Consider the following 21,517-nt stretch of genomic DNA (forward strand, 5'->3'; position numbering starts at 1 on the left):
GCAAATTAAGCATAACCATTAGGCTGTTTAATTATAGGGTAAATAACATCGTTACTGAACTCTCTAATGCCTTATAGTGATTTCCTTGTTACTTGCCTGCAAATTCATTATACGAGACATGGATGTCTGCTTTCTTTATGGCATTGGAATTTTGAGAATTAACAAGTATAGTAGCCTAATGCTGGTCTTCCAATATAAATTGTTAGGTATAGAGTTAGTTTTTAACACAGTGATCAACATTGTCAGGTAGTTACCCTGAGAGGGTTATACTCTTATTGTTAATTTTATTTTAATACAAGTTAAGTTATACTCAATCTGAGTGCAGAATAATAATTCTACAACTCCCGAAAAGACCCACAACAGATTTTATATGTAAGTAAATCTGAAAATCTTTAAAAACCTTGATCTATTGATTCGTCTTTTGGATTTGTCATTGGTTTGCTGTTATATAATTTTCCATTAGGACTTATAGCTTTTTTAGGCGACTTGGCAACAACTCATAATTATTCATATTAATTTTACTGTGGTTCTCAAAATTTTCAGGGTTGTTGTCAGTCAATTTTTCACCTTTTTCGCCCTTAAATGACGTCGTAGCTTTCAATTTTATAAAATAACGTGTCTATAGATACTTGTTTATGCGTATATTATTGTAATAATCTTAATAATTGGTGTCATTATCATAAGTCCGATTATTTCTTTGCTAAAAACATGGAAATATTGGCCTCAAGATGTGTTAAACTTTAACAAAACAATTAGCGTGATATTTGAACTAAACTTGAGCATACTCTTTGGCCTTTTCTTGGAAATTATCGGTTTTAACCACTTAATAGGCACTTAAATTCAATTAAATGCTTGGGAAAGATCTCTAAAGAACGTAAATTACAGTCACCATACAGAGTGATACACGTTTACAGTCTGATAACATCGACTGTCATTCCCTTGCCTTATTCGTTGACGCCGTTTTTGGTTCACCCTGTACAGGGTGGCGCCTCTCATACGCCGCGGAAGCTGCAAGGAGAACGGTACTTTATATCGAAATCGAAATGAAATTTTGGCAGCATATGTAGGTTAACTGAAAGCATTTTATAAAAATATATAGAATTATACAGGGTGTCCCCAAAAAAAGTTACACATCAAAGTTGTGTTTTTTCTAATGGAACACCCTATATATTAATTGATTTTTGGATTCTAGGGAAAAAATAAAGGTGAGTTTTATTAAAGAGTCGTATACCTAAAATATAAGGATTTTGACATATTTCACATTTTGTGAAAATGAAGAGTAAATAATAAATTTCGATAACAGCTACCTAAATTTTAGTTGACCTTGTATAGCCTGATATTTAGTTACAGTAACCATTGTGTGTTAAACCAAATTGAAATTTCACCCGAAAAGTTATACAGGGTGAGACAAAATCAATATGGAACATTAGTCACTTTTAAAAGCAAGTTACTCCTTTATTTTAAATGGAACACCCAGTATATTTTCCTGTGTTCAATGGGGAATTTATATATCTTCAAAATACTATTAAGGTTGCCTACCCCTCAGACAAAGATTTTCACAGATATTTTAGTTTTTATGATTTTGCGTCAGTAAATCATTATTATTTGAAAAAAATCGGTAAATTTCTGAGAATTTTTTTTGTTTTAACTGACACAAAATGATAACTAGTTGTTAAAGTTGGACTAATTAGACAGCTATGTTGAAGTAACGTCAGACCATATCACAGCAACCTAGATTTTATCAAATAATAAATCTACTCAGATCAAATCATATGTAAATGAAAATATCTAGGAAAATCTTTGTTTGAGGGGTAGGCATGCAACCTTAATAGTATTTTGAAGAGATATGAATTCTCCATTGAATATCGGAATAATATACTGGGTGTTCCATTTAAAATAAAAGAGTAACATGCTTTTAAAGGTAACCAATGTTCAATATTAATTTTGTCTCACCCTGTATAACTTTTTGGATCAAGTTTTAATTTGATTTAAAGTACAATAGTTAATTTAACTACGTATTAGGCTGTACCGGGTAAATTCCAATTTAGGTAGCTTTTATTGTAATTTCAATATTATTCTTTATTTCTAGAAAATGTTAAATATTTCAAAAACCTTACATTTTAGTCACATACTTCTCTTATAAAACTTACCTTTATTTTTCTCCCAGAATCCGAAAATCGATTAATATATAGGGTGTTCCGTTACAAAAAAGTTTTTTTGAGCACACCCTGTAGAAATCTCTATATTTTTAAAAAGTGCTCTGAATTAACCTCTGAATTAATTAATTAATATGTTAACAAAATTTCATTTCAATAAAAACTGTCGTTCTCCTTGGAGTCTCCGCGGCTTATGAGAGGCGCCACCCTGTATATAAAGCTCGAGCTTATTATTTTCCATAAATAGCCCGTTGTAAATGATAAAACCCAACCAAGACAAGCTTATCTGTGTTGTATATAAATTATTTGCGAGTATTCTCGGTTCATTTTTGCACAGTCATTTTCAGACAATCGGGTTTGTGTTTAAATTTCTTAATTTTTGGAAAAGATAGGAAAAAACAACTTGTAATATTCAAATATAACTGCTTTGCGAGCGGTTTTGTGCATAGTCATTCGCTGTTGGTTCCGATTATTTGATTTTATTCTAATTTTGAAGATATACAGAGTACAGAAGTGAAAAAACTATGACTGAACAAAATGGATTTAGACCGTTTCCCAGGGGATTCGCTACAGCGGCTATCCACCACGATCAGGAGCCAGAAAAATGGGACTCAATGGCTGTTGTAACGCCCATTGTAACGTCTTCAACTTACAAGCAACACGGGCCTGCAAATCCAAAAGTAAGTCCCTAGAAATTATACACAAAATGTGCGCCAGTGACTTTTTCTCCTTTGAGCAACACTGTGTAGGCCGATTAATGCCAATTAAAAGTTGTATCTTGATATTTTGTCGATTATTTCGATCCCCTTGATCAGATAAACGCAAACAATTGATAAAAATAAAATAAAAATTAAATTAATAAGTTATTTATTTAATCTGATTTATTATTAAGTTTTATTAACATTTATAACAATGATGTTTAGTGCTGCCAACAGCAAATTCCTTTAAAAAATAGTTTTTAATATTTATTTTTTAAAAGTTTTAACATCTCGTAAATTTAAAACTATGTATTTCCGCACCTATACAGGGTGTCCTAGAAATAAGTGCAAGTATTTTAAGAGGTGGTAGATCTCGATAAAAGAAACATATTTTCTCTTTATCGTTTTTCAAATCAGTCCAAAATAACGGAGTTATTTTACTGTGAAAATTTCCAAAAAAAAATAATTTTTTGCTAAAATTTTGAGAACCACTTGATCTTTTCTGGATTTTCAATCTTATAAATTTAATCTGATACCTATGTTGCCATATTATCAAGACATTATGTTTTTTAACTAAAAATTAATAAATTTCCAAAAAATTTTTCAAAGAATTTCGAATTCTCAAATGTTTTTTTCGCGAAAAAACCTCATAGGCGTGTTTCTGAGGTTGAACTATACTATAAATAAATAAATAAATGCCTTTATTGTCAAAAAATTTTTCAATTTGTAGACAAAGGTAAACTAACAAACAAAGTAAAAAAACAAGGTACACAAACAAACAAACAAAAGATAATACAAAACATTATACAAATAATATTGTCAGTCTTATTGTTAAAATAAACATTTATAAATGTTTACAATGTCAAAGAACAAAAAAATAAAAATAATATTCAAAAATATTTAGCTAGTTTATAGTAAAACATCAATGACCTCTAAATAAATTCATTTCGATGTCATTAGTAAATATAGCGATAGCAAACATTAGACCAGTGTTTACAAAATCAAATTCGATTTTCAAAATATAATTCATTACGGCGTAGAAAGCCTTGTAAATAAAAGTTCAATGCTTGGCGAAATGAAAAAAATGATGTTATGGATTTGATTTCAAATGGCAGGTGATTGTGCATTTTTTTCGAGTTGTATAATATTGAACTTTTAACTAACTCTGAGCGTGGGGTAGGTAGATAAAGATCTTGCTCCGCGTTCCTGAGTGGATGAGTGTGAGATGGCCTTTCTTGAGAAGCTGATACATGTTTACGTATTAGGCAAACCGATTCAAATATAAATAAGGAAGGAAGAGTCAATATTTCTAATTCTTTAAAAAAGTCCCGGCAATGAGTTGTGCTGTTTAGTCCCAGTGAATATCTCTTCCTAGAGCTTGAAAATGCGGTCAAATTGAGTCGCACAACACGTACCCCAGAATGGAAGGGCATACCTGAGGTGCGACTCAAAAAGTGCATAATAAACAGTTCTAGCCACTGACAAGTTAAGCTCCTTAGAAACAGACCTGAATGCAAAACAGGCAGAGCTCAATTTTTTCGACAAAGCTTCGATATGTATGTCCCATTTCAGAGAATTGTCCACAACAAGCCCTAAGAATTTTACAGATTTTACGACGTCAGTGGTGGTGTTGATAAGCACAAAAGGCTGCAAACAAGAGTTTTGATACGACAAAGCTTTAGTTTTAGAAATGTTGAGACTCAGGAGGTTCGAATCGCACCAAGATTTAATGGTGATTAAGTCATTTGATATAATTCTATGAAGTGCCGTGATGTCCTTGTTGCTCCAAGTGAAGCTAGTGTCGTCCGCAAAAAGACATATTTTGCCACTGATGTTTATGTTAGCAATGTCGTTAATAAAAAGAAGAAACAAAATAGGGCCTAGTACTGAGCCTTGTGGTACTCCACATTCTATTGGCTTGCTAAAAGACAACGTGGTATCCACCCTCACAAGTTGACTTCTGTTGCTCAGATACGACTTAAAGCATTCGAGAGATGATCTCCAGAAAAAATTATATTAAGTTTCTTTTCAAGAAAGAAACAAGTTGTAGTTATATTATTTTGGATGATAACAATATTTATTCAGGAATTATGATAGATGCAATCACATAAACTAATCAAATATATACTTCAATTTAAGTACTTATTTTTCAAAATCATATCAATTTTATCTTTTATCTCATAACAGAAATCATTGACACGCATAGATTTTTAGTATGAATGTGTATGTAAGAAATGTAATTAAGTAGTTATCTACTTAAGTACCTACCTTATTTAAGCAAGTACCTACTTTATTACAGATAAAATATTTTTCTTTTTCAAAAAATTACAAATTTAAAAAAAATCGCGAAATTTTTTTAATTATTTAAGCCTCGCCCTGTATAGTCGTCCGCCATACAACACTAAAAATAAATACATACCATAAACTATATCTGTAGATATAAGGATTAACTTTATTGTGTAATTGAATGCTATAAATGACTTGCAAGAAAACTGTATAAAATGTTATAAAAATTATTTTTAACCTTGTGCTGGGTTCATGATCATTTAATCTTTTTCGTGAAATTTATAGCTAGAATAAACAACTAAAAATCAGAACATATGTGGGAGGATAACGATTAAAAGATAAACATATACAGAGTGATCCAAAGTGTTCCGAAAAAACTCCATATCATATTTTCTACTGTTCTTTTTATATTTTTTGAATCGCCCTGTATAGCGTTAAAATATACTCTTCCTATTTAACGTATATTCCCTAAAAAATATTGGGAGATTCGCTTCTATCTGATATCTGACTATTATTTGTCCATTTTTTAGCAATACGAGTACAGTAGATCGGGGAATCCCACGCGAGACGTCCTTGAAAACGTTCTTGCCAAGCTGGACAACGGCAAGTACGGACTGGCATTCGCGTCAGGGTTGGGTGCAGGCGTTACAGTGTTGGGGATGCTAAAATCCGGAGACCACATCATCATGGGCGATGACGTATATGGTGGTACCAGTAGGATATTCCACAAGATGACTCAGTCATATGGTATCGAGATTTCGGTGTTTGATTTTACCGATTTAAGTAGTCTGAAGAGTGTCATCAAACCCAACACAAAATTGGTATGTACCTATATACGTACAGGGTGTCCCATTTTCTTGTGTTTTGTCCCCAACAAAACACACGAAAATGGGTGGAAATAAAAAGATACGATTTTCACATCACTGAGCTAAACACACGTGCTCTGATTAAGGCTTGATTAAGGTTTGCAGAGCTTCAGCATTTGCCATAAAATAGCGAGCCAATTTGTTACAAAACCATATAAATTATATATCACTGTTATCACAAAACTTCAATCTATTTCCGTATAGTAACGGAATTTTAAATTATGTCTTTATTTTCGAGAAAATTTAGTCCAAACATTGGTAATATTTTGTTGATGTTTGACCATCAAAATCTTAAAAATGTGCTACAATACGGATATAGTATAATACCACAGATTATACAGATTATAAACTTTGTTTTTTCTTTATTGTTTTTCGACGTCATTGTTGACATTATTATATATTTGACATATTTTCGAAATTTTTTCAACATTATGATTTTTTTTTCGACATTTTTTCAACACATTTTCGACATTATAAGTTGACATATTTTCGACATTATTGTTGACATTTTTTTTTCTTAAAATTGCGTCATATTTTGGTCATTATATACGATATTCTAAAGGAATTTTGCTCAACAAATAAACAAAGGTGTTTACCCGACCTTTTTTACGTTTTACTGCTTTATTATATCTGCCCCTTCGGCCTTGTTTAGACAATTTTTTACCACCGTACAAATACGTCTTTCTAGAGTTATTTGTTTTTTTGGTTTGTGATTTTTATTTCAATTTTTTACATAAGATGGGGGCCATTGTAACGCACATTTTCAAAATATTTCAGTTCATGAAGATTGGGACATTTAACTAAAATTTGATTGTCTGATGAAGCTACCTTTAAAAGTAATGGGTTTGTAAATAAACGTAATATTCATTATTATGCGACAGAAATCCCATACTGTAGCACACAGATTTGATACTTTTAATGATAAATGCCTTCTATTGAGAGACTAAAAGGTAATTGTCTCGTATCAGAGCCATCATAATACAAGAAGAAGACCGAAAGAGTCAAATCTCGTCTTATATTTTCAAAAAAACACAATTTTCTCATTAAATATTGATTTTAGGTATAGGAAGTTATTAATAATACAAGATTAAACAACTATTACACAGTACTTCACAGGAAGCTATCGATTGCGAACTAACTAAATCGTTACTAATTACTAATTTTGAAAAGTTCTTTTTAAGATCAAAAAAGGTAAAACTAAAACCTAAACTATCATTTGAGATTAAACGGGAAGTTCTAAATAATGTTGCCTATTCTAAACAAGAAAAATTTATTTATAAGTTTTATAACATCTCTAATTAAATTTGGACGAAAAGAATATTTCTGTTTGCTGTAGGTAATTATCTCAGGGAAAATACGTAAATAAAAATGACTTTTAAGTAAAAAAGTCAAAAGGACAAGTTATTCCAAAAGGACTGTCCTTTTCAAAAGGACAGGTGGCAACCCTAGGTATTTCTGCAATAGAAATTTAATGGCAAATCTACAACTTTAGTTTGAAAATATGTTCCGGCCACCTATGTTTACAAAAATGTCTAAAATGTGCTTTACCATTGCCTCCATATTCTGAAAAAAAAATTGAAAGAAAAGTCACCAACCACAAACCTAATATAGAACTGTTTCAGAAACTTGAGTCACCCTGTAAATATTCAAAAGTAACTGAAAATTTATATAGAAGTAACTGAAAGTTTAAATTGAAAATCGACGTTGGAGCGATTTTCGAAAACTACCTACTAACGTTTCAACATAAGTACATATGGGATATTAATTATATTATTATATTAGACCTTATAAAAAAACTCAACTGACGAAAAAGTGTTAATGTAGTATATTAATATTGAGTTAAAATTTTACTAATTACTTTACTAATTAAATTCCTTCCAAAAACGATACGCCACTGGCCATTACAACAATCCAAATGCGCCTAGTTGCCGGGGTCGGAAATTTTAGACTTCTCTGTCTCTTCTGTCCTTGTTTGACACATTGGAATGTTTGAGACACTTCCAACGAGTATTTATGAATGAGATGTTCGGTCTATCTTTATAATGTCTTTGGTTTTAAAGTACCTAGTAAACAAAACAATTTCAAAGTTTTAAATTCAAAGTTAGGTTAAGTTTAAATAGCGGACGCGACGCGAACAGAATTCCTTCCGATCCGATAACTATATATGAAGAGAGTTAATACCACCTCACGTAAAGGAAATAATACCTGGGGCTTTATTAACGTCCGTGCACGCTATTCGGTTTAGCGATATCTCTCTATTACGCTGTTTATTGTTATTTTACGCGAGTTTATTTTTGCGCACAGGAAATTTTACTCGTTGAATCTAAAGATGCTATGTACGCAAGAAGTTTTACAAAACTCTAAGTATTTTTTTGATGCTCAGGTATGGACTGAAATGCCCACCAACCCAATGATGAGGGTGCTTGACATTAAGGCTGTGGCAGAAATCACTAAAGAACACAATCTGATCCTGGTAGTGGACAATACCTTCCTTACATCCCTATTTAATGAGGCCTCTAGATTTAGGCGCAGATATAGTTAGTTATTCTCTTACAAAATACATGAACGGACACTCTGACGTAGTTATGGGGGCTTTGGTCACTTCCAACGAAGATTTATACGAAAAATTAAAGTATTTACAAAATGGTAAGTCTTTTAGACACTATACAAGACTATACTCAGTGTTTTGATCCAGTTTTTTTTATAAAATACTACAATATGTATGTATACAGAGAAGACCAGGCTACTAGTAACATAGCAAGTTGCCGGACGAATTTACGTTTACCCGATTTGCGTTCGTACTCGAGATTCACTGCCGGCTAGTCGGCTGGTCAGGCAGTACGCAGTTGCAATTGTGCTTGGACGGGTCATTCGTGACAGACTAGGAATACGACGCGAGGAGTGCCGGGTATTTATTATTTTCATTTTAAGTGTTTACCTTCACTTAAGGTAACATTTAAAATAAAAATACTTAAATATTTATTATTTGAGTGTGTTTACAAGCCAAAACTAAAAATAAATAAATTCTCTAAACCCAAAAAAAATATAATATTACTCTAAATAAAAAGAGTTATAACAATAAGTGTTCAAAAGACCACCTTCTTGTGCTAGACAGAACGTCGTAAAATCCCCGTCTGACATTGGCTAACATATTAGGGCTAATAGTTTGGAAAGCCTCTCGTATTTTTACTTGAAGTTCATCCAGATTATTAGCCCTATTATGACCATACACTTTAGATTTTACGTAACCCCACAAAAAGAAATCATTGGGAGAAAGATCTGGTGCTCTAGCGGGCCACAAAATAGTTCCATATCCACTAATTAAACGGTTGGGAAAAGTATTGTTCAAATATTCTTGAACAATACGGGCATTAATGGGCAGGGCAACCACCTCAGCAATTTGATTACTTGAAAACGTGGGATTTTGATCCGCGGTAGCACAAATGAACACTTGCTTTGACTCCTGTTCTTCACTAATCAACACATCAGGCTTTTTGTGTTTTTGTGGGAACACGCACCCATGTGTTTCAAAATTATCAATAACTCTTGATATAGTCTGTGAAACGAATAACTTTGAATTTGACAGTTCCCGTGGGCTTCTAGTGTTAATTATTAGGTTAGCAACTTGCGGCCATGCTGACGCAATGCCGTCTCTAATAGAACAGCCTCGGAACGAGATTTATGACGTCACGCTAGTTACATACTACAGATTAATATGTTGTTGTGTATGGAAAACATAATTATTCCTCGTATTTATGGTTTGTATTTTAAAAATGATATAGTTTACATGAAACATACATAATATACAGTTAATATAAATAAGTTAATATAAAATATATATATACAGTTAATAAATAAAAACGCTGATTAAGTTTTCATTTGGTTTTCATTATTTTTTTGGTTTAAAAAAAAACGTTTCAGCTAACATTATAGCCTTAATCAGTGCTGTGTCATATGATTTTTTTTTCTTTTAAACCAACAAAAATAATGAAAAACCACATGAAAATTTAATAAGCGTTTTCCCCGAACCTAAATCCCAAGAAAATCAAAAATTTTAGAATAATTTGACATATAAAATGACAGCGATCTTTATTTCATAGCCATCTCTGACGCCTTTTTTTCTATGATGTTGATTATTTGCAAATATATAATTTTTCGAACATTAATACTTGCAAAATATTAAATTCAATAAATTTTGTGAATGCAAATAATAATACATCACTATTAGTAGATATTGAATGTTTTTTTGTTAAATTAAATCGATTTTGAAACCAAAATTTAAAATATATTTTACATTTTACCCATTATGTTATGTACCTATTCATTATTTGTATATTGTAAAACATTTGCTGCATTTGTATGGTTCATAGTTTATTTGCCAAAGTATTTATTACTATGAATAGGTATATAATATATTGTATTTATTAACTGTATATTATGTATATTTCATGTAAACTATATCATTTTTAAAATACAAATCAAAAACACGAGGAATAATTATATTTTCCATGTATTCTACAACATATTTATTAATCCGTAGTATCTAACTAGCGTGACGTCATAAATCTCGTCCGAGGCTGTTCTATTAGAGACGGCATTGGTCTGAAATTTAGAAATGCCAAAAGCTGATGACATTTGACTTTTGACAATTATGCCATTTCGTGTTGATTTTTGCAAGAAGAGGTAGAACTGTGACTTGTTTTATAATTTTCCTTTTCTATTTCACGAAAGTAAAAAGAGTTACCTATCTGATTCGTTCAGTCACTCAATTTAAAGAATATCAGTAACTTTATTGATAGAGGTATTTTATATTTGCCATGTTGGTAAAAAATAACGGTCAAAATTCAAAGTTATTCATTTTATAGACTATACAGTAGGTAAAGATGGAATTGGCCTGTTTACAAAAGTTTATGGAAAAATTGTTTGTATATTCCGATAAGACCTATTTTGGAAATACCATTTTACAATTTGAATTTTCTCGCGAACTTCGTAAACATCCATTATTTTACTTAAAAAATAAATTTTACACGAGAACTGTCGCGAGAATCTACGTATTCGTTTTGGCTATTAAAACACGAATAAATACAAATTCTGAAACATTCTTATCACATATCTACCTATTTTTATTTTATCACATTTTTTTCGCCTGCTTTTTATCCGGCGGACGGGTATACGCTAATTCGTCCGGTTCTGCCTATGCTACTACTACGGTGGTCCGGTCTGTATAAGAGAAAATTGTACAGGGTGGCTCAGTGGCTCGAATTCGACGCTCATCATTGGGATTTCGGAAACCGTAAGAGATACAGGATCGGTTAAATGGAGGCAAAGTTGCGCAATTCGATGCTCAATAAAATGCCGTATTGCATTTTGAAAAATTCCGAATACTTCCGAATATATTCGAAAAAAAAACGGAATTTTCAATTTTGTTTTCTATTGTTTCCTGACTTTATTTGTTAAGAAAACTTAAAATGAAAAACACATTTTCACGGTCACTTTTTCTGCTCTGTAACTCTGTGTGATTAAATATTGACTCTGACGTTTCGGCTTCTGGCGACCATCATCAACTTAATTTTTTTAAATACGGACCTGATTTTTTTTTCAATTTAATTAAATCCTTTCATTATACTCTTAAAACACTATATGTAGTCACTTTGATATTTGCCGAAGTTTCGTACAGAATATTTTATGCAAAAAAAATAAAAAATAAAAAATAAAAATGCAATACGGCATTTTATTGAGCAATTGCGCAACTTTGCCTCCATTGAACCGATCCTGTATCTCTTACGGTTTCCGAAATCCCAATTATGAACGTCGAATTCGAGCCACCCTGTACATCGCATTTTGATGCACCGAAGATGTTTTTTTAGAAAATGTTACCACCCTGTATATCAAAAGTTAAGATTGTTTAGGACATACATTCATATGAAGGTTTTTTTCTGAGAATAGGTCCAAGAATCACCTTATATATTAACGTGTCATTAAGGAACACCCTGTATATTTATAATAGTTGCTTATGTCACAGATAACATAGAATAAACAGGGTTGTTCACCACATACGACACGGAGTATTGTAGCTAAACGATGAGATTTTTACAAATTGTAAGTTTTGGGTTCGATGAAGGACTATTAGAGCTACAATTTAAAAATATTTTTACAAGATACAGAGTGTCCCAAATAAATACAAAATATCAAAGTTGTATTTTTTTAAAAACCCTGTATATTATTACATTTTTAGTTTCTACAATTAAAATAAAGGTAAATTTGATTAAAGTTTATTACACTTAAACCTTACCGTTTTTGAATTATTTTCAATTTTGTAAAATTGCAGTAAAATTTGTAAGGCTTCATTTCTCCGAGGGTATCAAAGTTTTTAATACTAAATATTTACTGAAGTTTATTTATTGATCAGTTATTGTGTTGCAATAATAAAAATAATACTACCTCATACAGAGTGTCTACAAATTTATTTTAAATAATTTCTAGCTTTAAACGACAATAACTTGTTTAATTTAAATGGAATGCTCTGTATATTTTAGGAGAATCAGATGCACAATTTAATTGTCTATCGAATTGTGTTATACCACTTTTTACCTATCCCTTCAAGTTTTCGTAGAAAATGCATTTTCTTATAATTTAGGCTTCATTTATCAATATATACCCATGGAATATTGACATTTTAGATTGTTTTTAAAGCAACAAATGTACAAAATGTACAGGCTAGTAATATTATCGCTTTTAGCAAAACGATATTTGTATATGCAAAAAGAAAACTATTTAAATCTTTATAAAAGAGTATACCATTAATTAAATATTCCACCAATATTTTCGCTCAAATACTAATTAATTACATACTTAATTGTTTAGTTAATAAATTATTCTTATTAAATGTGGATTTGAATCAGAAATCAACATAATAATAAGTTATGAAAATGACTTAATCAATTTCAATTATTAATTTCGCGGAAAAAACCTCTTAGGCGTTTTTCTGGGGTTGAACTATACTCCCAGTTAAAATACTTGCACTTATTTCTGGGATACCCTGTATATTGTGTAATTAACCTGAACATACAGGATGTACGAAGTCGAACTGTATAACTTTATTATGTTATATTCACTCAAAAGTAACTTAATTTTTTTTTAAAGTGTATTATTTTTATCCTTCTACACAGCCATGGGAATCATACCCAGTCCGTTTGACTGCTACCAAGTCAACAGGGGACTCAAAACACTAGCCTTAAGGATGCGACAGCACAGTATAAACGGTCTGACCATAGCAAAGTACTTAGAGAAGCACTCCAAAGTGGAGAAAGTACTTCATCCAGGTCAGTAACATTTTTATTTTTTTATTTCTCTATGTAAACTGTTTCTGTTTTTTTTTTCTTTATAGGTCTAAAATCGCATCCACAACACGATCTGTTCAAGAAGCAGGCTTCGGGGCATAGTGGTACCTTTTCCTTCTACATTAAAGGTGGTTCCACAGAGACCAAAACCTTTCTGAATAATCTAAAAATATTTACCACTGCCGAAAGTTTAGGAGGATACGAAAGTCTCATAGAAATTCCGTAAGTAAATTTGATTTAACCTTAAGAGAGAAAAAAAAACGGCGTCGGAGTAGGCTTGGAAATGAATCGCAGTCATTTCAAAGCATACTCGACGCCGTTTTTTTTTCGATAATGCGGTGTAGGTATTTAAAAAACTTATTTTTTGTTCTAGTTCTATAATGACGCACGCGTCTGTTCCACCGGAACACAGGGTGGTTCTGGGAATCACAGACAACTTGATTAGGGTGTCTGTTGGTATCGAAGACGTCGAAGATCTGGTTGCGGATTTGGAATTGGGTTTCCAGAAAATATAAGCCGATTTTTTTCTCGAATATTTTTTTTTTAAAAAATCTACGCTACGCGAACCCTGATATGGTATTTTTTTGGAATTTTTTACAGTATTTTTTTTGAATTAAAATAAAAACTAATTTTAATCGCATTCCTAAACATACTCAGGTCTTCCAAAACAGAGAAAATAAAAATAAAATAAAACATCGCATATTATTTTTATACGAATTTATTTTCATTACAAAAAAAAACATTGTGATAAAATATCCAGTAATTTGGTTGCTTTAAAAAACAAACATTAATTAATTTATATTGTATAAAAACTTTAATTTACAATAAAAACGGCGTCAAAGAAGGCTGGGAAATGACGATCGATGATAATTTTGACGAGGTCAATCTCTCTAGATGAAAAATTGACAATTTGAATTGATCGAAAGGTTTGAAAGACGTCTGAAAAAGTGTAGTTTTTTTTACGCGTAACAAAACGTTTTTTACGCGTAACAAAAAGTTTTTTACGTGTAACAAATGGTTTTTTACGCGTAAATATAGTTTTTTACGTGTAACTAATAGTTTTATACGAGTAAAATAAAAAAATAGGTACTAAGCGCCATTAAAAGATACGGAAGAGTACGGGCCAAGTAAACGATGACTATAGGGCTTGACCTAGCCAAAATTATCACCGGTTGTCGTTCCCGAGCCTTCTATGACTTGATTTTTTTTTCGATCGTATGGACCTACGATATTTAATAAAAAAAAAATTAGTACGATTAATTATATTATTCCTGTATTTATATTTTATATATTTATTTTTATTTAAAGTGTTTGTTATCACTGTGTCGATCACTGTGTCAATACAAATTATCACTGTGTCAATACATCTTTCATACCTCGAAGGAGACTGTCTGTTTCATTTTCCGCCGATGCCGATTTATATTTGGCCAAGTGCATGTTCACACTAGAGATAAACTGAAAAATAGAGAGAAATCATCCAAGTTTACTTATTTTTCTGGAACAAGTTACCTTTTCCAGATGAGTTATGTTCAAATCCTGAAAATAGGGTTTGTCAAAGTCTAATTTTTTGTCCTTGAGATGTCCCTCTTCTGTGTGAAGGATCCGTTTCATTTTATTAAAAAATTCTGTCTTATTGAATTCGTCAGGTATTACGCTAACTTTGAGCCTAAAAACACAATTTTTAAACTAAATATTGGCGTATACAAGTGTCCAAAATAAGAGATTTTTTCTATTCACTAATACCGTATGATCGAGAAAAAAAAACGGCGTCAAAGAATGCTGGGAATGGCAATCGATGATAATTTTCGCGAGGTCAATCTCTCGACGTCATATTACTAAAAATTGACATAAAACTCATCAAATATTGACACTAATGATTATAGAAAAATTAAAAAGTGTATGATATCTAGGGCGTGACCTCGCCAAAATTATTATCGATTATCATTCCCCCAGCCTTCTTTGACGCTGTTTTTTTTTCGATCGTATGGTAAATTTGTCCTAATTTTTTTGACAAATAAGATAGATTCGTTTGTACACTGAGTGAAATTATTTATTTAAATACCTGTTATTTTATAGCTAATTTTTGATTAAATATGGTAAAACCGAATTCAAAAAAAAACGATTTAAAATACAATTTACAAACGTGATTACAGGAGATAAAACGGGAAATATACCGTATGATCGAAAATAAAACGGCGTCCAGTTGGCTGGGAACTGACGATCGATGACATTTCCCATATAAAATGACAACGATCTTCACTTCATAGCCATCGCTGACAGTTTTTTTTTTCGATCATACGGTATTAATTAGTGATTAAGTGTCGTGTCTTTTTTGACGTATTTTCTACGGTTTGATGTAAAATACAGGTAAAAAATGTAAATAAATAAAGAAAGAAATGTTTCTCTTCCTTTCCAAACCTAAACTTTTAATTATATCCGCATAAATTTTGATTTATATAAATCAAAATTAGATTTAGATCAAAATAAAAGAAATAATATCAATAAAAAGTCCAAATATAAAGACATAAATTAAATTTTTACAACAGTCATTAACAGAAAACAAAGTTTTTAAAGGATCTTTAATAAAAATGTTCTTTACGCGTAAAAAACAGTTTTTTACATAAAGGTTTTTTTACACGTTCATCCCTGATATTAATGATCAATATCATAAATAAAGAATTAAAATTACAGTCAAAAAATATCACAAATAAACTCACTATTTAGTCTACGAAAAAAATTCTCTTATCCCTTCTGTATGATTAGATAATTATTCTGTAGCTCCCGAAAAACTAGGCAACTCAAAATACACATTTTTTTCTCACCTGAAAGGCACCAATTGATCCTCAAAGTTCGGCTTTTTACCCACCACCAAACAGCGAAAAGGCGAAGAAATTAGGGCTCCGTTCGAACTAAAGGGGGACAAAATAACCCCTATACACGGCTTGCTGTGCCCTATCCATTGCTGAACCATTTGCTGAGTGTCCAGATCCTGCTGTGAAGGCTCTGGAGCAAACGTTGGATGCGAATGAAACCAACCTATAGAGAAATCACATTAGAATGCCCGAGATTTGATTATTAAACAAAGATTTTTACCTAGAATATCCAAATTAGCATTGTGAATGCTTTCTGCAGCTCTGGCTTGCGATATTGGACACATATCGCAGTGCGTTGAGGAAGAAGCTATGTTTTTGCAGGGTTCATAGCAGGAAATTGTTAGAATTTTCCCCTGGGAATCCCAGGAACCGCCTACCAGTCCCATAACTTCGGTCAAGTAAGTATGGGCGTGAAAATCCATGAGAAGTAAGGTAGATAATCGTATTTTAACGCCGAATTTTTGCTATTTAACAGAAAAAAATATTAGCATGTATATCTGGTCGCCTAAACTTCTGAAAAATTCTGAAATATAAAAAAAACTTACCGGATTGTCTACAGTGAAGGGCCTACAATAAATCAACCTTATCGTAGGTTTCTTTAGGTAAGTTTTCGCTTTTGCAGGTTCCTCATTCACTATAGTCGTATTTATAACTTGCCCTTGCTCACCGTGAGCCATAGTATATCCCCCTTCACCATCCTAGAATAAAACACAATAAAAACCCCTCAAAAACTATTTTTTCACTCACATTCGTGAATTTCTTCTTAATTCTTTGCCTAGGACCCAATTCACTAATCTCCCTCGATGCTAAAGCTTTTGGTTTCCTTACAGACCGACTTTTTTGAGGAGCGAAAATTTGTAGCACCCTGTACAAGGGTCGTTCGTATTTCGTTTGTTCTTAGGGGGAAAAAAAGGTTAAAAATTGATGTATGAGATAAATTAGTGTGTATTTACCACATCCAAAGTTTATAGCTCCTATTTGTTCTAAAAAATAGTGAATTCTGCTGATACAAGTGACGTCTCCGCAATTTTTTAAACCGAAACGCATTGCCGTCTTGTATACGTACTTTGGGCGTGAATTTATCCAGTTATTCAGTATATGGTTTCTAATCTAATAATAAAATACCTTTTTTAAAGATAAAACAGTATAATCTTCAAATTCAATACCTTTAAATATCTTTCTGGTGTTTTTGAAGTTCTCCCTTCGAAAAATTCATAATTGGCCACTTTTTCTAGCTCACTAGGTACGTTTTCATCTAGCAATACTTCGCTAGTTGGATGCTCTAAGCTGGTTAATTGTTTAGCAATCTCTTCATCCATTTCGTTTATGTTTATTGTGTTTTGAGTATCTTTTTCATGCTCACTAATTTTCTCTTCGTTTTCTTTAACTTCATTAGTTTCAGGTTTGATAATTGATATTTTATTAGGTCCTGCATTGTCGGTTTCTTCTGTATCTTCAATATCAATACTAATATCACTAGAATCATCTTCAACTTTTTCAATTTTTACCTTAAAAATTGATTTAAAAAATATATTATTTACACTGTCTCACTTACTAGTCAAACTTACAATTTCTTCACCGTCGCATACTGGCACCGATAAACCTTTACCAGTTGTTATTTCAGGCCTTACAATTTTAGTTTCAACATTTTCAACTACTTTTGGCAAGATCAACCTACTTTCCTGCTGATTTTTCGATTTAACTTTAAATTTAACAGCTTTTTTATTGATTTGTGACTTGGAACTCTTGAATTTCTGAACTTTTTTCAAATATTTTCGTTTTTCTGGAGATTTACTGTTCTTTATATCGCTGAATGATACTGTAGCTCCCTGAGAAGCACCGCTAGAACTACTAGAACTTTTTTTCCTCACTTTTTTGTATGGATTTGCTGTAACATTTCCTGTACTAACAACAGCAATAACCTCCTCTATACTTGCTGGTATCTAAAACTCAAAAACAATTATATTTAGAACATAAAATCTCCTGTATTTTGTTACTTGATCAGAATGCAAGACTTCTGTGCCAATTTCCTCTTGAGGCAGCTCTGTAACTGCTGTATTATTATCAGATTCATGTCTGTACAAGCTTTGATTTTCAGAAAAATAATTTTTTAAGTAATATTTCACTTCTGAAGATGTTTTAGAGCCTACAAATTGAGACAACCTGACGCTGCTCTTTCCAAAAATCTCGATGCCTCTGTGTAACAAGCTTTTTTCTTTCTCAGTCCAGCCACTTTCATCCGTGATGCAGTTTTCTGTCGAGATATGACCCAAAGCATCTTGTTCGTTATTAGACTCTGTATCAGTAGACACAGAGGCTGTGGTTGTATACCAGTTATCTGGGTTAGCGCTGGGCTTATCTAACAACCATTGAGGGTGTATCGTGTAGTCGCAATTGAGTAAATCCGAATTTTGAGAAACTAACTCGGCATTGTCTAATCTGAAATTCAACAGACATATTTTTAAGGTGGTTTATACGACAAATTCGAAACCTACATGCTTTGGCCACCTTCTGAAGAGTAAGCGCCTAAAGTAAAGTCTCCTAAAATATCTATTTCATCTTCATCGGCCATCGGAAAGCTTAAAAATTATTTAATTAAAACATAAAATTAAGATTTTTCAGAATTTAGAAATTAGTAAACATTACTTTGACATTTGACGTCAAATATAAATGATCAGTGGTTTTAAGGCCATAGCTGCCAGTGCTATCCGGCCGTAAAAAAACATAAAAAATATATGATAAAGGTGAAAAATATAATTAAAATAATATGAATATCATAGAGTTAAGCATATAAGAAACATCATTTATGTGTCCCTTTATATTATATATTTTTTTAAGCCTTTTTTACTGTTATTTACGTGTATTTTAATATCAAAAGGATTGTCATTTATACGCGCCCAACCCTGACTATTTTATAACTTCTATGGGCGTAGTTGGTAGCACTGGTTTAAAAAAAAAATGATTGAAAGAAGCATTCTCTGTTTTTAAAAATTTGTGTTCTCTTTTATTTGATTTTTTTGTTATAAACTTTGTTATGCACATCTACAGGAGCCGAATTACGAAGTTAAAGGTTTAAAAGTTTGTTTATAAACAGAATAATGAGCCATTCGCACGAGAATTCGGCATCTCAACAGGAAAGTAAAGAAAACAGCAATGTTCTCTCCCAACAGTTACAAGATTACACGGTTTTAATTAAGCAGAGAGTTCAATTCTACAGGGAAGAAAGTAACAACACCCGTATTGCTTTTATCTCGACACATAATAAGGTAAAAACTTTTTCTAGATACGAAAATGGACGAGATTTTTAAGAAATTAAAATTGCTCACCGATGAGCTTAGAATATCCGGTCTAGGAGGTTGTGTGGATAATATTGATAAGCTCGTCTCCGAGTACGAAGCAAAGTACCTAAACCCTGATAATGCTGCATTAAATCAAGCAGAGAAGTTGAGGAAACACAACAACTACCTTTCAAAGTTAAAGATATGTATCCGATATTACACCAACCTTAATGATACGTTATCGAAAGAAATAAAATATGTTAGAAGGTCAGTAAAGGTTTTATAACAGTTTGATGCTGAAATTAATAATAATACAGTGATATGTTTATTCACAAAAACAAGATAAATGTACTATACAAAGTAGAATGTTTACAAAAAGTGTAAATAAACAAAAGTACTCTACTAGTATTTTTTTTTAGTGAGCTTGATAAATCTAAAGAAAATGTAAACAGCATTTTGAAGTTATCTTCCGAAGATGTACAACAGTTAGAAGAAAAAGCCAGGAAATATGAGAATGAACTTATTAAATTTGAAGTATGTATCAGTTTTACATAGTTTCAGTTTTGTATCTATTTTTTTTATCAGAAAAAATATCCCTGGCTAAAGAATCCAGAGTTTGATTTACCCAACATATCGAAATATGTTGACACGTTAAAAGCACTGAAAGAGGAAAAAGACAGCTTGGTGAAGGAGTTAAGTATCTATCAGGATTTGAAACCCGATATAAAAAAGGCTGGTGAACAGTTGGCTGAACTGAAGGAACAAGTCAAGTCGATGAAACTGTTCGAACAGAATTAGTTAGATAAGTAGCTTTATATAGATGTAAAATTGTCTTTTTTTTTTTTCTTTTAAATGAAATAGCCTTGCCAAAATCATGTTTTAGGGTATTTGTGAGACCAGTATGTGATTTAGTTCTGTTTTAAAATAGTTTTTGTGTCTTTTTATTAGCAGGGAATACAGTTATTTCCTTGTACAGGGTCAGGGGTTTGGCAATAATGCGTCGAGCATCTGTAGCTCTTGTAATAAAAAGGTTGGGAATTTTTAGGAAGTGCATAACTAAATTATGTATTAGAATGTATTTCAGGAAAATATTTTAACTTCTATAAAATGGCTCAAAAATTTGTGTGTGGATTGGGATTATTTTTTTAAATGGAACATCCTGTATATTATTGTATTTTTGTTTTTCTCTCTTATTAGTTTATATAATCCTAGGAGAGATATTATTGGATATGTTTTGATAGTTTTAGAGATAAAATAAAAATTAAAAAAAAATATTTTTAAGAAAAATTATTAAAAATACAAGAAATGTCCTGAAGTCAACACTATACTAGGTGTTTACTATACTTGGTCTGTACTTACTTTGCTATAAATATCGTAATTCTAAACCAATACAGGGTGATCAAAATTATGTGACAAACTTTCTAAAATATAAAATAGTTTTTCTTCTTTTTTTTTAAATGGAACACTTTGTATATTATTCCTTTACTAGATGGAGAATTAAAAAATAAACATTTTTTGCATTTACAGTTATTTCAAAATTTTTAACGGTTTGGCGGATATTCTTAATATTATATTACATTATGTATATGGGGTTTTCAACAGTAATTTTTTTATCAAAGCTACCTAATGATTTTTGTTTGGTATTTTACCATTTAAACAGCCATATTATGGCTCCTCCGTTAAACAAAGGAATAATATACAGGGTGTTCCATTGAAAAAAAAAACGAAGAAAAATATTTTATATTTTAGTTTAAAAGTTTGGCGTAGAATTTTGAACATCCTGTATGATTTAATATTACGATATTTATAGGAAAGTTAAGTACAGACCAACTAGAGTAAATACCTAGTATAGTTTTGATTTCAGGACATTTCTTGTATTTTTAATAATTTTTTTAAAAAAGGCTGAAAAAAAAAATTTTTTAATTTATTTATTAATATCTCTGAAACTATCAAAACGTATTTAATAATATTTTAAGATTATGTAAAGTGATTAGAAAGGAAGCCAAAAATGCAATAATTA

At 31.4% G+C, this 21,517-nt stretch overlaps 3 protein-coding genes across 3 annotated transcripts; 2 read left to right on the top strand and 1 right to left on the bottom strand.

Annotated features, from left to right (window-relative positions):
• Nucleotides 1-2,422: 2,422 nt before the first annotated feature.
• Nucleotides 2,423-14,165, top strand: LOC115886591 (putative cystathionine gamma-lyase 2). The gene is given in 7 exon segments (XM_030905828.1): nucleotides 2,423-2,836; nucleotides 5,671-5,961; nucleotides 8,390-8,506; nucleotides 8,508-8,652; nucleotides 13,176-13,328; nucleotides 13,394-13,568; nucleotides 13,720-14,165. Coding segments are annotated over 7 exon segments (1,179 nt in total). The 5' UTR covers nucleotides 2,423-2,680; the 3' UTR covers nucleotides 13,862-14,165.
• Nucleotides 14,166-14,445: 280 nt separating this feature from the next.
• On the bottom strand, nucleotides 14,446-19,018 carry LOC115886590 (histone H2A deubiquitinase MYSM1-like). Its single transcript, XM_030905827.1, has 11 exons — nucleotides 18,715-19,018; nucleotides 18,217-18,658; nucleotides 17,788-18,162; nucleotides 17,386-17,727; nucleotides 17,173-17,329; nucleotides 16,967-17,115; nucleotides 16,765-16,917; nucleotides 16,440-16,683; nucleotides 16,169-16,382; nucleotides 14,856-15,012; nucleotides 14,446-14,801 (listed from the first exon to the last, which is right to left on the bottom strand). The coding sequence occupies exons 1-11, from the start codon at nucleotides 18,789-18,791 to the stop codon at nucleotides 14,697-14,699; spliced, it is 2,415 nt and encodes an 804-aa protein (XP_030761687.1). The 5' UTR covers nucleotides 18,792-19,018; the 3' UTR covers nucleotides 14,446-14,696.
• A 100-nt stretch (nucleotides 19,019-19,118) lies between these two features.
• LOC115886592 lies at nucleotides 19,119-20,787 on the top strand. Its single transcript, XM_030905829.1, has 4 exons — nucleotides 19,119-19,444; nucleotides 19,503-19,764; nucleotides 19,917-20,031; nucleotides 20,083-20,787. Exons 1-4 carry the CDS (start codon nucleotides 19,318-19,320, stop codon nucleotides 20,293-20,295), a joined length of 717 nt encoding a protein of 238 aa, XP_030761689.1. The 5' UTR covers nucleotides 19,119-19,317; the 3' UTR covers nucleotides 20,296-20,787.
• The last annotated feature ends 730 nt before the right edge of the window (nucleotides 20,788-21,517 follow it).

Source organism: Sitophilus oryzae, unplaced genomic scaffold (genome assembly GCF_002938485.1).
Source record: "Sitophilus oryzae breed Bouriz unplaced genomic scaffold, Soryzae_2.0 scaffold_494_pilon_pilon, whole genome shotgun sequence".
Lineage (NCBI taxonomy): Eukaryota > Metazoa > Arthropoda > Insecta > Coleoptera > Curculionidae > Sitophilus > Sitophilus oryzae.